General features: G+C 35.2%; 1 protein-coding gene across 1 annotated transcript in view; it reads right to left on the reverse strand.

Annotated features, from left to right (window-relative positions):
* Nucleotides 1-8,875: 8,875 nt before the first annotated feature.
* PLSCR2 (phospholipid scramblase 2) overlaps nucleotides 8,876-18,782 on the reverse strand; it is a 33,987-nt gene continuing 24,080 nt past the window's right edge. Inside the window, exons 3-6 of the mRNA XM_005546024.3 lie at nucleotides 17,680-17,722; nucleotides 14,507-14,727; nucleotides 13,251-13,412; nucleotides 8,876-9,251 (exon numbers count right to left, since the gene is read on the reverse strand). Of these exons, the coding sequence (XP_005546081.3) occupies nucleotides 9,030-9,251; nucleotides 13,251-13,412; nucleotides 14,507-14,727; nucleotides 17,680-17,722 (648 nt within the window). The 3' untranslated portion in view covers nucleotides 8,876-9,029. The remainder of the gene's footprint in view (nucleotides 9,252-13,250; nucleotides 13,413-14,506; nucleotides 14,728-17,679; nucleotides 17,723-18,782) is intronic.

Below are 18,782 nucleotides of genomic sequence, written 5' to 3' on the forward strand. Positions count from 1 at the left end.
GGTGGGACCCTCTGAGGCAGGTGTGGGATATAATCTCCTGGTGTGCTGTTTGCTCAGTTGGAAATGCAGAAATCACCCATCTTCTGGGTCACTTACGCTGGGAGCTGTAGACTGGAGCTGTTCCTGTTTGGCCATCTTGGAACCTCCTCCTTAAAGGTGATTTTAAAGGAGGTAAGTGTGTATGGTCTAAAATGCCACCTGGATGGATTATCCAGTTTTGTTAATAACAAAAATAAAATATGCAAAAATTATATCAATAAATTTTATTTTAGGAATTTGATTTTTGGCATCAAATAACCTAAGACCACTGATGAAATATGCTTTGTAAAGATACACATTTTTTTATTTCATTTACACCTGATTAATCTTGTAACTAACATATTCTGGGAATGATAGAATACAGGAGCCATGTGATAATAAATAACTTCAAAAGTGATAACAATACCAAATTTTAGAATGAGTCTATCTTTTGGATAGACTCACATAGTCATGTCTGTCTTTATTTACTGAAAACCATAAAAAATTGTTAATTTATCATGTAATCATTATGAAAATCTTATTTATAGTACTACTTAGCTGATAGGAGAAGTTAAATATAGTGTGCTTTCCTGAAGATTAAAAAATACTTCAGCCTGGGTGACAGAGTTAGACTCCATCTCAAAAAAAAAAAAAAAAAAAAAATTCACATTTACTTTTGCTTGAGAATATGCATATTAAATATTTAGCATGGTAAAAGAGACTGAAATTGTGTCAATTTTAAGTTGTTTTCTGAGTATACAGCATTTGCATATTAATTTTTACTATAAAATAAATTATAACTAGCTTTAAAATGTAAAATATAATGATACATTAAAACTCCTTTAATAAGCCTTTAATTTTTGCTCATAAAATGGAAACTCAGACTATAATTCAAGTTGTCTTTCAAAGGAGGTTTGTGTCTAAATTTAAAAATTCCTATATTCTTTTCCCCAAATATACAATGAATAATCTAATAAAATATATAAAACATTTATAACCCACTGATAAAATATATGTTAGAATTTGAAAAGTGAAATTATGTACTCAGAGCTACAAACATCACAGCTTAACTCACACAGGTGTAAGTCATTTAAGTAAAGAAAGAAAAAACACTGAATTTTTCTTTTAGATAACCCTAATCAACATACAGACTTCAAATTTTCTGAGGAGACTTACATTAATCCACTCCCACACTCTGACATTCCAGTGATTACCTAGTTCTTTCAAAAAACATGTAGTCCTAGATAAAAACAAAAATACAGAAATGAGTTCTCAGAAACCAGAGATCAGACGCAGAAATGCTAAGGGATCTGATGAAACACAGTTAAGTGTCCATTAAATAAGAAAAATTAACTATAATAAGTAATGGGAGAAAAGTCTACAGGCATAAGATCTCTACCTTCAGCTATCTATTTTAATAGAAATTAAAACCTATAATCCTATGTATTTATTGACACCTGCATTAATTTAATTAATCCTATGTCAATTTCTGTAAGTGTCACTTTTATCCTCCTGAAATCTTTCTTATTTAATGTTTTGCAGTCCTTCTCTAGTAATATAACTCTTCTTGTAATTTGAATTCATTCCATGTACAACAAATTAAGAAAATAATTCCACTTACAACAGCATCAGAAAGTATTAAATACTAAGGAATACGTTTAACCAAAAAGGCAAACATTCTATATACTGAAAACTATAAGACAATCTGAAGAAGGCACAAATAAATAGAAAGATATTCTGTGTTTCTGGATTGGAATAATTAATATTGCCAAGATGTCCATACTACTGAAAGGGAACTACAGATTCAATGTCATCTCTCTCAAAATACCAATGAATTTTTCACAGATGTAGAAAAAAATCATAAAATTTGTATGGAATCACAAAAGACCCCAAATAGCCAAGCAGTCTTTAGCAAGAGAAACAAAACTGGAGGCATCACACTACCTGATTTCAAAATACATTACAAAGATATAGTTATCAAAACAGCTTGATACTGGCATAGAAACAGACACACTGACCAATGAACAGGAAAGGAAGCACAGAAATAAACTCAAACATTTATAATCAACTGATTTTTGACAAAGGTGCCACCACCACACAATGACACAATGAGGAAAGGACAGTACCCTTAAATAATGGTGTTTTGAAGACTAAATATACATACAGAAGAATGGATTTCGACCCTTATTTCACACCATACACGAAAGTAAAATTAAAATGAATTAAAAACTTAAATGTAAAACCTGTACTGTAAAACAACTAAAAGAAAATATAGGGGGAAATCTCCATGAAATTGGTTTGAGGAATGATTTCTTGGATATGACCCAAAAAGCACAGACAGCAAAAACAAAAAGAGACAAAGGGAATTTCCTCAAATTAACAAGCTTCTGTGCAGCAAAAGAAGCAATAAACATAGGAAGGAGACAGCCAATGGATTGGGGGAAAATATATGCAAACCATATATCTGATAAGTGGCTATATCCAAAACGTATGTTGAACCATTTTTGCTTATCTGGAATAAATCCCACTCAATCATGGCAAATGATCTTTTTGATGTATTGTTGATTTTGACTTGCTAGTATGTTGTTAAGGATTTTTGGATCAATGTCCATCAGGGATATTAACCTGTAGTTTTCTTTTTTAAATATGTCTTTGGTTTTGGTATCAGCATAATACTGGCCTCATAGAATAAGTTTGCATGTATTCCTTCCCCCTCTATTTCTCCATAACTTGAGTAGGATTTGGTATTCATTCTTTAAATGTTTGGTAAAATTCAGCACCGAAGCCATTGGGTCTTGGGTTTTTCTTTGCTGGGAGACTTTTTATTATGGCTTTGATCTTATTACTTACTGTCTGTTCAGGTTTTACATTTTTTCATGGTTCAATCTTGGTAGATAATATATGTCTAGAAATTTATCCATTTCTTTTAGATTTTCCAACTTATTGGCATACAGTTGTTGATAGTAGTCTTTAATGATTCTTTGAATTTCTGCAGTATCAATTAAAGTGTCTCCTTTTTCATCTCTGATGTTATTTATTTGGGTCTTCTCTCTGATTTCTTAGTTCCTCAGGCTAAAGCTTTGTTGATTTTATTTATCTTTCCAAAAAAACAATTTTTACTTTGTTGATCTTTTTGTATTTTTTTATTTCAATTTTATTTATTTATTTTTGCTCTGAACTTTATTATTTATTTTCTTCAACTAATTTTGAGTTTGATTTGCTCTTGCTTTTCTAATCCTTTAAGATTCATTATTAGGTTATTTATTTGAACTTTTTTCTACATTTTTGATATGGGAGCTTATTGCTATAAACATTCTTCTTGGTACTGCTTTTGCTGTATCCCACAGCGTTTGGTATGTTCTGTTTCCATTATCATTTGTTTCAATTAACTTGTTAATTTCCTTCTTTGTTTCTTCATTTACCCACTGGTAATTTAGGAGCATATTGTTTAATTTCCATATGTTCTTTTTTGTTGTTTAATTTCCACAAGTTAATTTCCACAAGTTCTTCTTCTTATTGATTTCTAGTTTTATTCCATTGTCGTCAGAGGAGATATTTAATTTAATTTCATTTTTTAAAGAATCTTTCAGACTTTTTTTGTGGCCTAACATATAGTTTATCCTCAAGAATGAGCCATATGCTAAGGAGACAAATGTGTATTCTATAGGCATTGTATTAACTGTTCTGAAAATATCTTTTGGGTCCATTTGGTTTATAGGGCAGATTCGATTTGATGTTTTTTTTTGTTGATTCTCTGTCTGGAAGATCTGTCCAGTGCCGAAAGTAGGGTGTTGAAGTCTCCAGCTATTATTGTATTGGGGTCTATTTCTCCCTTTACCTCTAATAATATTTGCTTTCTACATCTGAGTGCTCCAGTATTGGGTGCATATATATTTACAATTGTTACATCTTCTTGCAAAATTGACCCCTGTATCATTACATAATGCCTTTGTTGCCTCTTTTTACAGTTTTTCTCTTGAAATCTATATTGTCTATGTATAACTAGTCCTGCTCTTCATTTTCATGGAATTTTTTTCCATCTTTTTTATTTTCAGTCTATGTGTGCCTTTAGAGGTGAAGTGTGTTTCTTGAGGGCAACAAGTGGTTGGGTCTTGTTTTTGTTTTTGTTTTTTTTTCCCATTCAATCATTCCATGTCTTTTGATTGGAGAGTTTAGTCCATTTATATTCAATGCCATTATTGATAAGTAAGGACTTATTCCTGTCATTTTGTTATTTTGTTTTCTGGTTATTTTTGTGATATTCTCTTCCTTCTTTCCTTCCTTCTTGTCATCCTTTTAGAGAAAGGGATTTTCTCTGGTGGCCTGTTTTAATTTCTTGCTTTTGATTCTGTATGTATCTTTTCTATGTTTTTGATTTAAGATTACTCTGAGGCTGGCAGATAATATCTTACAACCCATTATTATAAACTCATGGAAACTTAACACTGATTGCATGAACAAACAAAGAGAAACGTAATAAAAAAATCTACACTTTAATTTCATCATCCCATTTTTAAATTTGTTGTTGTTTCTATTCATATGTTATTATACTGTCTATGTCTTAAAGAGTTGTTGCAATTTTTATTTTTAATAGGTTTGTATTCTAGTCTTTCTACTTACCATGTGAGTAGTTTGCACACTACAATCACAGTGTTATAATATTCTGTGTTTATCTGTGTACTTACTATTTATTACCAGTGAGTTTTGTACCTTCAGATGATTTCTTGTTACTCGTTAACATCTGCTTTCAGATTGAAGAACTCCCTTTAGCATTTATTGTAGGACAGATCTGGTGTTAATGAAATTACTCAGCTTTTGTTTACCTGGAAAAGTCTGTATTTCTCCTTCATGTTTGAAAGACAATTTTGTTGGATATACTATTCTATATAAACATTTCTTTCCTTCAGCACTTTAAATATGCCAAGCCACTCTCTTCTGACCTGAGAAGTCTGCTGCCAAATGTATCGGATCTTGCTTTTATGTTATTTATTTATTTTTTTTCTCTTGCTGCTTTTAGGATCCTTTCTTTATCATTAACATTTGGGAGTTTGAATATAAAATGCCTTGAGGTAGTTTTCTTTGGGTTAAACATGCTTGGAGTTCTATAACCTTCTTGTATTTGAATATTTATATCTTTCTCTAGGTTTGAAAAGTTCTCTGTTATCCCCTTGAATACACTTTCTACTCTTGTCTCTTTCTCTACCTTCTCTTTACGACAAATAACTCTTAGATTTGCCCTTTTGAGACTATTTTCTGGATCTTGCAGGCAAGCTTCATTGTTTTTTTTATTTTTAATTTTTGTCTCCTCTGACTGCATATTTTCAAATATCCTGTCTTTTTTTTTTTTTTTTTTTTGAGACGGAGTCTCGCTGTGTCTCCCAGGCTGGAGTGCAGTGGCGTGATCTCGGCTCACTGCAAGCTCTGCCTCCCGGGTTCACGCCATTCTCCCGCCTCAGCCTCCCAAGTAGCTGGGATTACAGGCGCCCGCCACCACGCCCTGCTAGTTTTTTGTATTTTTAGTAGAGACGGAGTTTCACCATGTTAGCCAGGATAGTCTCGATCTCCTGACCTCGTGATCCACCCACCTCGGCCTCCCAAAGTGCTGGGATTACAGGCTTGAGCCACCGTGCCCGGCCTGAAATATCCTGTCTTTAAGCCCACTCATTCTTTATTCTGCTCCATCAGCTCTACTGTTTGGAGACTCTGGTGCATTCTTCAATACATCAACTGCATTATTCAACTCCAGAATTTGTGCTTGTTTCTTTTTAGCGATTTCAATCTATTTGTTAACGTTATCTGATAGGATTCTGAATTGCTCCTCTGTGTTAACTTATATTTTGTTGAGTGTTCTCAAAACAACTATTTTGAATTCTCTGTCCATAAGTTCACATATCTCTGTCTCTCCATGATTGGTCCCTGGTGCCTTATTGAGTTCATTTGGTGAGGCCATGTTTTCCCAGATGGTCTTGATGTTTGTGGATGTTAATTCATGTTTGGGCATTGAAGAGTTAGGTGTTTACTGCAGTGTTTGCAGTCTGGGCTTGTTTGTACCTGTCCTTCTTGGGAAGGCTTTCCAGGTATTCAAAAGAACTTGGGTGTTTTGATCTAAGTTTTGGTTACTGCAGCCATATGTACTTCTGTGGATACCCCAAACCTAGTAATGCTGTGGCTCTTGGAGACTCATAGAAGTAATCCCTTGGCAGTCTTGGGTAAAATCCAGAAACACTCCCTGCGACACCAGCAGACTCTTGTTCTCTTCGCTGACTTTCCCCCAACAAGGAGCATCTCTGTGCTGAGCTGCCTAGATCTGAGGGAAGGGTAACACAAAAACCCCTGTGACCACCACCACTGGAACTGCACTGGGTCAAACTCAAAGCCAGCACAGCACCGGGTCTTGCCTAAGTCCTGCAATGACCGCTACCTGGCTACCACCTATGTTCACTCAAGTCCCAAGAGCTCTACTATTGGCAAGTGTCAAATCCAGTCAGGCTTGTATCCTTTCTTTCAGGGCATCAGGTTCCCTCCTGATCCTGGGTAGGTCCAGAGATACTATACAGGAGCCTGAGTCTGGAGTCAGGAACCTTAGGAATCTACTTGGTGCCATATTCTGTGGCTGAGCTACAACCCAAGTTGCAGGGAAAAAATCTTCACATGATTTTCTTCCATTTCCTTAAGAAAAAGTGTCTTTCCCCTTGGCCACCACCACCCCAGGCCCATAATATATACTGTTTAGCTGCCATTGATGTTAAGTATTACCTAGCTACCACTGATGTTCACTCAAGGCCCAAGGGCTCTTCAGTCACCTTGTGGTGAATTATGCCAGTCCTGAATATCTCCCTTCATGGCAGCAGGCTCCCCTCTGGCCCAGCACAAGTCCATAAATGCCATCCAGGAGCCACGGCCTGGAATCATGGACACTAGAGCCCACTTGGTGTTCTCTCCCACCGTGGCCAAGCTGGTATACAAGCTGCAAGACAAAATCTTCTGTCCTCTTTCCTCTTCTTTCCTCAGGTAGGAGGGTTCGGGCATTGAAGAGTTAGGTGTTTATTGCAGTGTTTGCAGTCTGGGCTTGTTTGTACCTGTCCTTGGGAAGGCTTTCCAGGTATTCAAAAGGACTTGGGTGTTTTGATCTGTTTTCGGTTACTGCAGCCATATGTACTTTCCCATATCTCCCCATATCTGCCATAGCTGGGAATGTGCTGGGCCATACCTGAAGTAAGCATGTCTTAGAGTCTCCCCTAATGCCCACAGCAAGTACTGCCTGGCTACCAACAGGACAGACATTAGGATCCAAGGGCTCTTTAGTCAGCAGGCAATAAATCCTAGCAGGACTGGGTCCTTCCCTTCAAGGCAGTGGGCTCTCTTCTGGCCTGCAGTGTGTTTAGAAACATTGTCTGGGTGCTAGGGGTGGTATCCAAGTTGCAAGAAAAAGACTTCTTTATTCTCTCCTCCTCTCTCCTCATGAAGAGGGAAGGAGTCTCTACTGGAACTGCAAGCTGTGCTGCCTGGAGTTGGGGAAGGGGTGATAAAGGCACTCCTTGTGCTGCCCTGGCTGGTGTCTCACTAGGTTATAGGCACCGTAAGTCCAGTGGCTCCATGCCCAGCACAGCACAGCACCGGGACTTGCCCTGGTATTGTAGTCCTTGTGGCTTAGAGTGTCTTTCAAGTTTATTTAGAAGCCCAGAGCACTTTAGCTCATGGTAGCAAGGTTTGTCAGAACTCAGGTTCTGAATGGTGGGATGAGCAATGCCCCTCTGGCTAAGGCTGGTTTATATGCTGTCTCCGTGAGTGCTATGCCACATGTTACCTTCTGCTATGACAGGGAAGCACAGAGTTCCAATGCAAAGTCCCACAATCACTGTGTTCTCCCTCCCCCAAACACACGGATTCTGTCTCTCCACCAGATAGCCACTGCCAGGTATGTGGGAGGAGTGGTTTAGGCAATTCAAGACTCTCTGTCCTACCCTCCTCAGTGCCTTTTTTTAAATGTGATCTTTAAACCAGGTACAATGATCAGTCAAATGACTGATTTTTAGTTCTTATGAACTTGCTTTCTGTTGTGTGGACAGTTGTTCAATTTGGAGTTCCTGCAATGGGGATAATTCTCAGAGCCTTCTATTCAGCCATCTTCATCAGCTTCCCCTGTTTAACTTTATCCCATTATTTTCATTGCCATTTACTTGTTGAAGGAGCTGGGTCCTTTTTGCTGTATGTTCTCTGTTAAGGTTTTCTGATTATATCACCAAATTAATGTTTAAGATATCTATCTGGCGTTTCAAACCTTGATTGAATATTGGAATCACCTGGGAGCTTTAAACAGCTTGAAGTCTTCATCCTAACTCCAGAGATTTTAGTTTAGTAAATTTGGATGGACGTGAGGAGTTTGAAAGTTACCCAGGTGTTTCTACTGTGCAGCTAAAGTTGAGGACCATTGCGCTGTTTCCATAAACCTCAACTTTGGCTGCATGTTCGTATCATCTGGGGCACTACACAAACTTCTGACTCTGAGCTTCTTGTTTAGTTGAAGTGGGGAATGGCCTGGTACGTGAGGGCTTTCAAAAAGTGTCCAGATAATTCTAATATAAATATACATTCAGAATCACCGCTTTACCCTATGTATTTCCTGTAAACTGGTAGTTAGGTTTAGAGGCTTGATTGAATGTATACTCTTATTGCACTTTATAATCCCATGTTAGATGTTTTAATTTAATGAGTCAGGATGAAATTTCTGTGTTTCACTGAGTTTTATTCCACGTAAGACTAGCTTCAGATTTTTCTCCTAATAATATATTTGATTTTTTAATAACCCTCCCCCAAACCAGAGCTTCTTCTTAGCATATAAAGTTATTCTCTTGCCATTTGAAAGTGTGTAGACTCCTCAGACATAAACTAACTGCCTATAAGTCCGGAGAATCAGAATCAAATATAATTTCAGTGCTGGGATTAAATGAGAACATTTTATAAAAACTTTATACTCTAAATGGTTATCTTACAATGTATAATTTATTAAATTATTTCAGAATGATTCTAGAGAAAACATCTGTAACCAAGATTAGCAGGAATAGACTTACAATGAGGAAACAGGCACCAATCATCACGGCTTTCATTTTAACATCAAGGTCTCTAGGGAATTGGATTCCAAAGTTGTCAGCATCTGTAAATGCCTCTCTTAAAAGCCCAGACCAGTGCTTAGAAATCCTGCCAACCACTATTTGTTCATCAAGAGATGTAATCTAAATTGTAAAAAAAAAAAAAAAAAAAAAAAAAATCTTAAAAATTTATAGAAAACTTATAGCAAAAGTACTTTTAAAGTTGGAGTAACAGGAAGCATGTATAATTATGAGCATACAGTTAATATGTTACATTAGATGCATATAGACTCCTGTATATTTATAGATACATAAAAAAACTGTTCTATTTTATAGAAAACTTACATAAAAGTAGTTTTACTGAAATTTTTAACATTTTCTATTTTATATTAAGATAGACATTAACATATGTTTTATTTATCTGAATTGACCCCAAACAAAATTTAAGCAGAAAAGGATATAAATTTGAAGTATTTCTTTGATATAATTTCTAGAAGCCATCAGTAAGGAAATAAATGAAACTCCTATTAGACTTCTGCTTTTTAGAGACGCACAGAGCGTTTACACAGCTGAACGTTTAAATATGAAGAGAGGCCTCACTACCACCCACTGTCAGTAGGAAAACATAAAATGCTAAGAGCCTAGAAAAGAAGAATGACAGTTTGAGTGAAGAAGCAACCAATAAGTAACTTGATGGGATGCCTCAAGTCAAGGGTGTGGGCAAGACCAGATAACTAGTGGGGTGTGAAGACCAAAAAAAAAAAAAAAATAGGTAGAAAAGATCTCCAACGTAAAACTTTTCTATTTTTGTGAAAAAAAAAAATAAAGGTTGTAAAAATTCTGCTGAGGAAACCTGGGGGTCATCATTAGAGTTGAAAAGAGCGTGCTCAGACAAAAACACCTCACCAGATGGGCAGGTAGTGGCTGAATATAGCTAACATTCACCAAACTACATGTAAGAGTTATGTCAACCCAAGTCAGGAATGTCGTTTGCAAATTTGAACACAGGATCAGAAATATAAATAATGACCTACATATGCAGATCATTATAAAGTCTAGATAATTTTTATGAAAAAAAGTTATAAAGTCTAGATAATTTTAGCTAAATTCTGTATAACATTTTAAAAACAAAACAGAAAATAAGGTAAAATTACTTCAACCTCTGGAAATAATACATTGGTATTTACAATATCATAAGAACTATACATTAAGTTTTTTTTCTTTGTTTTTGTTTTTGTTTTTTTATTTTTGGTTTTTATTTTATTTATTTTTTTAGACAAAGTCTCACTCTTGTCCCCCAGGCTGGAGTGCAATGGCACTATCTCCACTGACTGCACCCTCCGCCTCCCAGGTTTAAGCGATTCTCTTGCCTTCAGCCTCCCAAGTAGCTGGGATTACAGGTGCCTGCCACCATGCCCGGCTAATTTTTGTATTTTTAGTAGAGACGGGGTTTCACCATATTGGCCAGGCTGGTCTCGAACTCCTGACTTCAGGTGATCCGCCCGCCTCGGCCTCCCAAAGTGCTGGGATTACATAAGCCACCACACCCGGCCTACATTGAGTTTTTATCCCTGCTTCCTGACACAGAATTTCTAAAATTCTCTTAACTTTCTAAGTTACTAGGGGTAATAGAAGAGTCTTGCTTTAATATTTGGTGTTTGTCCCAGATTGCTGGCACACAGCTTCAAAATCCTTAGAATCTTCTAAACAATAAGTCTTTTGTATACTAAGATGACTAGTGGTTTTTGGTTGGGGTTCCTGATAGCTTCAGTATTAGGCTGGACACCAGAAAAACCAAGCAATGCTTAGAGGATTGAACCATTCAGTCCTGTCCCCAACTTCCAGAGATGAGAGTAAGGCTGGAGTTCGTTATTTACCAACAGTCAATGGTTTAAATCAGTTATGCCTACATAATGCAACTTCCTAAGAACTCTCAACAACAGGTTCAGAGGCTTTCTGGATTGGTGAACTCACGTGCCATGAAAGTGGCTTACCCCAGTTCCACAGGGACAGATCCCCCTTTGCTCAGGACTCTTCCAGAACTCATTCTATTAACCTCTTCATCTGGCTATCCATCTGTATCCTTTATAATAAATCAGCAAACATAAATAAAATGTGTTCCTACATTTTGTATATAGTTTTAACAAATTGTCAAACCCATGGAGGAGGTTGTGAGAACACTGATTTATAGCCAGTTGGTTAGACGTACAGGAGATCTTGCATTTGTGGTTGGAGTTTGAAATACGGAACAGTTTTGTGGGACTGAGACCTTAACCTGTGGTGTCTGCATTAACTCCAGGTGAGTGAGTGTCAGAATTGACCTGAGTTGTAGGGAACCCAGTAGATATCTGTAGAGAAAGAGAATTGGTTGACACTGGGAAAAAATATCCACACATTTGGTATCAGAAGTATGAGTAAAAAAAGAATTGTAGTGTATTATATTAGCATGAAATTTATAAGTCTGTAAATTTAATACTAATAATTGGTAAAGATAGTCTAAAAAAACTAAATATTTATTTGCAATGTAAATTATAAATGCAAAAAATACAAATAGGCCACTAGCACATAGAACCTAGGTAAACACCAAAAATAATATATTAAAATAATGTGTAAGATACTAGAGGAGCTACATAAGTCAAAACATATAATTTATGAAAGATTACTGAAAAGGTATTTTTAAATTACAAGCTCAAAATTGCTATAAAATTTACTATATGCATTATTTTCCTGCATTCTCAAATCATATGACTTTTAGTTACTCTTAGAATCTGGTGTCTGCAGACATAGAGAATTGAAGAGCTACTGAATGAAATCTAAATTTTTAGTATTAAGAATGTTTCACAATTTGTTAGTGATTTACTCATTTCTTAGGAATAAATTATATTCCTATTAGACTTTTATTAATATCATTCCTAGAAGGAGAAATAATCTTTCACTTGTCTGGATTTTTATGGGCATGAAAAGAGAACTATTATTATACATATCCCTACATAAGTTTCCTGTACATACATATTACACACTCACATACCCACACACCCATATACATCCACACACATGCGCATATATCCAATGCATATTATCATACATTTTATATACACATATTATCATACATTTTATATACATATATATATATCCTTTTATAACAGCATTTTAAGTCTCTACAACACATGTGTTTTCTTAGAATTTCCCATCTCTGTCATCAGATTATGAAGTTGAAAAGGGGAAGCATTCATTTTTATATAACTAAATTCTAATAGAGAAATTAAAAATCATATTATTAGAGAAGAAAGGATGCAACAGAATGAAACTGGATAGTGCAAAACCTTAGAAAGATGTGGGGACACTGTCAGAGTTCCCACATTTTATCATAAGTGAGGTAGCCCTACTCAACTTTAGGATTTTTATTCCTTATTTTGTGGAATTGTGGGCCTAGTTTACCAAATTTTCTGATTTTCCAAGAGAATCAGGAAATCAAGATTAAGTTATAAAATCTTCTGATGGTTAAATATTTGCAGCTAAATGATTTGATTATAAGGCTAGGCTGTCTGTTGGAGAACTGCTGTAATGAAATTTCTGCAGGAATTTAATATAGAGACATATTGTGGTTTCCAATGACCTAATTTAATACAGGGTTAGAGAAGAGACCACAGAGAAGTATAATTGGGTAATACATATTACACTGACTTTCTTAAAACTATCTTTGCATGATTGGGCTTTCTGTAGGAACTCAAAGATGTCAGAACTTCTGGACATGGCCTGGAGCACTGGCAGCCTATATTTCAGATTAAGGAAGGATCCATATGCTTTGGCAATCAGAATTAGATGACAAGGTTAAAGTTTTATTTATAATGGATAATATATAGTGTCACCACACAGAAACCAACATGTTTAAGTGTTAGATGATTTGCTTATTTTTATTTGACTACAGAGCTCTGCTTCTTTTTTCATCCATTTATCATTATCAATACTGACCTTTAGTCAGTAATAACCCCCCCTCTGATCAAAGTTAAATATATGGGAATATTATCTTGCTATTGAGACATCAGTACACAATACTAATTTAAGGCATTCATAACATTCTGCAAAATTATATTCTTCTTATATTAAACAAGCAAATTCTATAAACATTATGACATCTCTTACCTCAAAATCAACACCTGCAAAACAGCTGCACACAATACATGGACCACTAATTTTTAGTACATCCTCTCCTTTCTGATTTTTAATTGTAAACTTTGTTAGAAATGGGTGCCAGGTCTGAGTAACATAACCTACTGGTACACCAGGAGGAGCTTGGATTTCTATCTACAAAAGTAAAATATGTGTGAATATAATAAATCATCATACTAAAAATATCTAATAATAGCTCTAATTTACTGAGCATTTCCTAAGTGCCAGACATTGTAAGTGAGGACTTCCTAGGACTTTTTAAAAAATGATCAAACAATGTAACATATTTTAATGTGCTATTCAAATTATAGAGCATTTCCCATCAAATTCTCAGTTTTTCCTCAGATAGATATTCTTACAAATATATAATTATACCTAACCTAAATGGCATGGAAAACAAAGCAATTCACTAATAATAACTTCAATTATCCTCTCAAAATAAGTACAGTATTAGACTTTAGATAAGTCTATGCCTTTATCTCTATCTGTGTGATGTTCTCACAGCAATCTGTATGCAAGACTAAGTTACTCAGGCAGATATGGTGTTGGGCCAGTGGGATCCTGGAAAAGGCCAACCTTCCTAAAACATCTCTGAACCCCAGTGTCTTCCCTGAAATCGTATTCTCTAGGAGTAGGCTGCCATGCAATATGAAACAGAGATATCTGGTCTTTACAGAGCTGAAGATACTCCCATTTAGGACATCCCTTTTGCAGATGACACAGATATATAGGTTTTTATTTTGAAAAGGAGAAATGAAAAACATAGGAGATAAGACTTTGTCCTAGGTTTGTCCCTTAGTAGGTTGGCCAAAATTATGAGATGAACACATCTGTTCTTTCCTTCATTCTTTTGTCTCCATGATCCTAGAATGCTATTTTAGGATATTTTCAATGGTGCAACTCTGCTGGTTTCGACCATGCCTCTTGTAGTCATCTCTAAAAAATGATTTGAAAAAGGTGCCCTATCTGACCTTCCCTTGAATATCAAGAACTCTCATATCTGAGCAGTTGCTCAACCCCATGAGGCAGACTGCTGCAGGACACGAGGCTAACTATTCCCTGTTGTTTACTTGCCTTCCTTCCCTTCTTATACAATTGATTCAGAAGCCCAAACATATAGCTCATGGAGCCATATTCCTTTAAATCTCATTTGATTATACAGATTCAATGAAAGGGCGGAAATCCTTGCTGAACTACTTTACGAAAAGCTCTAGTAATTGCTCACATACCTCCTGAAGGCAGCAGGGGCAACAACAACAGTTACATCTTAGTGGTCTTTCCAGAGTTATGACTTCTTGACCCACATTATCAGTAATCCTCAAAGTAAAAGGTCTAGACCGCCCACAGCAATTTCGGGTACAGAAATTAGTATCTTCTGCTGCAAAATAAATCCTCTGCCCAAAGCTGTTCTTGATTTCATACACGTTACTACTTTCAAAACTGAATAGGACTAAAAATGAAAATAAAATCAGTTGCCTTTATGTTAAAATTATTGAACCTATCTTAAGACATTATAATATCTAGCTAGTTTTAGATGATGCTCCAAGTATCATAGAAAGAATAAAAAGGAATGATATTTGGAATTGATCAGGCAGAGGAAAAAGGCAAAGGGAAAGGAGGAAGCTAGGCTATTAATGCATGGAGAAATTGAGTCCTTCTGTGAGACATGGAAAAGAAAGCAAGTCATATTTTTCTAATCCCATAGACTCCTGTGAGAAGAGACATTTCACTGCTGAGGGTTGGGGCAATGCTGCAGGTAAGCACAGTGGTGCTAGGTGTACGGATAAAACGTCCATTTATTTGGTATAGTTATCGCATATTATGGAGAGGAATATAGGATGATTGCAAAAAATATATTAAATCAATTGGTTTAAGATTTCGTTTTATAAGCCACACTTATGTCTTGTTTGTTTGCACTGTTTGATGAAAGGCAATAGGAGGGTTAATTCTCAAGACACATGCATAAAAAGTGAGAGGCAAAAATGGAAGGCAAATTAGAACATCACATTGGGCTCAGGGCACCCTTATTTAGCTCTGCAGTAATTTGAAAGTAAGAGATGAATATTAAACAAATGGGGAAGGTGCTTGGCAATCAGGGCTTCAACTCAGAATATCTAGACTGTGAGCATCCTAAGTGAACTCTGTACCTTAGACAGGCTAACGTCTTGGGGAAACAGAAGAACGCAAAATGCTGACGCTCACATGGTATCTTACCAAGGACTTCCATATTGAACCACACATTGGAAACCTCTCCTTGTTTAAAGCCATGAAGGAGCAATGAATTGTCCCACTATCCACAGAAGGACATCACACAGAATTGTTCCTCACAAGTCCTATTACCATAAACTTCCTTAAGAATCTATGGTGGGACTCAAACAGGTCCTGGACTGTGCCTATATAGGAACTGCACTTGACCTCAACATCTGCCATAGACAAAAGTTTGTGAAAAAATTGTAAATCGAATTTAAAAAAATTAATTCATGTGTGGGCATCTGTTATCCAACTAATTGTTTAATTACGTAACTTGCTTGCAAAAAATCTTAAGCTCGTTTATCTATAAAATGAGATCAATGGGGTTACACAATCTTGAAGTTTCCTTCAAGTTACTTGAAAAATGGAGACAAAACAAAAGACTGCAGCAATTATATTTTTAGAATCTATTAACTTTTCAGTCATGGTAAGGTATAAGTACTTGTCATAGTCTCAGGTGCTAAAAATAAACTGAGTAATCATCTTTTTATATGCCTTGATGTTAGCAAACAATATAGACTTTCAATTTGAGAAAAAAAGAAAAGAAAATTAAAAATGTCTTTTTAAAAAATTAAAAACTGGTAAATGTGGAACTTTGTATTTTTCAATGAAGCACATATATTGTGCAAATATATATAAAGCTTATAAATCTAAAAATTGTAAACATAACATTGTATAATGTATACTGTCTGGCCTTTTGGATTTTATAATCTCTATTATATATTCCATAAAATAAAACATTTTAAATAATTCAGAATACAAACTATTACAGAACATAGTGCTCCTTTCCAGAGCAAACTTAATTTAGCAAAACTACAAAAAACCAAGAACATTACAAATATCTAATCACGTATTTTAAAAGCAGTTTAAATGTAATAGGTAACAATTGTATATGTTAATGAAATTCATTACTCTGCTTGTACAATTCAAGTTATAATTTCAACCAGTTAAAGCAACTGCAGCTATGCAAAAATGAATTTATTTAACAGATATTTTCTAAAAACCAGCAGTTTTTATAATACATAGAAGAAGTAACTTTATTATATCAGAGGGAAGACACGGTGGTTCATAACTCTACCTAGGCTCTCATTCCCCTAGCGGCCGTTCTGAAGCATGTAGAGGCTTACTGAACTTATTCTTGCACCTAGGAAGCACTGGACCCAAGAAAATATCTGGTGGCATCAGGAATATTCAGCAGGAGCAGGAGTGCTCTTCTAAGAAGACAAGCTGGAGGCCTGCTGGTCAGCATCCTCCAACACTGCAGTGCCCCTGCACCCTGGCTAGTAATCTACAGTGCATGGAACAAAGATTCTACTGGATTCATCTGAACTCCCAAGAGAAACTGTGGGCAGGAACAACAATTTTTCAAAACACTCCCATCCAAATTCAAAAAGTTTACTCACTTGGAAATGTACTAAGGTAACTAAAATATTGGATGTGGCTCTGTGCCATTCTCAAGGTGATCACAAATTGGAGAGAAAAGAGCTGAAGTGGTAGAAGTCAGGTAAAGTGATTGAATCCCTTAAAGTTATTTGGAGAGAGACAAGAGAGCAAAAGTAAGTCTTGGCTGTATTCTTTCTACATTAGAGTTTATAACATCAGGACAGATGCTTATCGTAATAGTGCAGTCATCCCACAGTATCCGTGGGAGATTGGTTCTAGGACCTCCTGTGAATAATAAAATCCTAGGCTTCTCAAGTCCCTGATATAAAATGGCGTGGTGTTACTATATAACTTATGAACCTCCTCCTGTATTATTTAAATCATCTCTAGATTACTTATAATACGCAAATACAAGGTAAATGCTATGTAAAGAGTTGTTATATTGTACTGCTTAGGAAATAGTGACAAGGAAAAAGAAGTCTGCACATGCTCAGTACAGGTACAATTTCTAAAAATATGGTTTTGATCCATGGTTGATTGAATTCACACAGGTGGAACCCACAGATAGGAAGGGCCAACTGTATTTTACCATTTCACTTCTAATGTTCAGAAATAGACTACTGATTTCATTATTGTTAAGATAGATATTTGTAAATAATCAGGTTTACCATCCCACATCCCTCGGAATGCTATATTTATAGTTTTTGATATATCTTTATTTGCATAAACTTCTCTTTTTAGATATATAAGCAATACAATTAATACATACCTTCCAGAAGTTCAATTTGCTGATGAATTAGTATCATATCTATCTATTATAGTAAAAAGAAAATTAAGTTGTATGTTAAATATTTTATAGAGAACCAATTACTATTCATGTTTTTATTGTTTAATACTGCATATAATCAGTTATTGACATTTATCATTATCAACTCTTAATAAGTTTGTTACCTTTTATTGTAAAACTAAAGTTAACATATTCTTAATTAAAAATGCTGTATGTTTATTGAAAGCATTCACTACTAATATTGTAAACTTAGGTAAAATAAACTAATATAGTGGAATCCCTATAAAAGTTAGAAAACAATGTTCTTCCTAAATGAGGATTTAAAATATAAAGACTTTTTTATCAATTTAAATAAGTTTTTATTGTAAGTCTCAGTTACTCATTTTATGTCTACTTCATATAATCATTTTATAGTAACTGACAATTTCTTCTATATATTTTTGAGACTCTCATTAAAAAAACTAGGGTATTTCTTAGAGAAATATGAACTACTACTAAACATTCTTATAATATTCACTGTGCAAGTACATTGTGGGAAATTAAGTTATAAAGAGTAAAAGAGAGATAATTCATTTCCTGAAAACTCATTGACTATCACAGAAATACTTGTTTATAGATTGGAGATATAAAACTTTATATTCCTATTTTACCAATCCGTTCTCTAAGACGAAACCAATACTAAACCTCGGTTTGCTGAGGTAAGCTATCATGTAGTACAGCAAAATCCAGGACTTTTTTTTTCCTTATTGGTGACATTTGTAAAATTGGATCTTCCAAAAAATAAAAGCATCATAAAAATGTAATTTTACTAATTGGAAGAAAAAGATGACTCAAATCCCACACAACAATATTAAGTCATTTTTGGTACTACTTACTAAAACTCAACTCTAAACTTTAGATGTCTTTTAAATGTCAAGAAAATTATTCAGTATTGGAATTAAAAAGTACAGAATCCAGAATCAGGGTACCAGCCCCTGATTGGTGATGAACACGGCACCCCCAGTTCATTAGGTTTTTAATCCTGGGTAAGTTATGTAACTGCTCTGGACCTCAGTTTCCTCTTGTGTAGGGTGATGATGATTACA

The sequence above is a fragment of the Macaca fascicularis genome, chromosome 2 (assembly GCF_037993035.2).
Source record: "Macaca fascicularis isolate 582-1 chromosome 2, T2T-MFA8v1.1".
Lineage (NCBI taxonomy): Eukaryota > Metazoa > Chordata > Mammalia > Primates > Cercopithecidae > Macaca > Macaca fascicularis.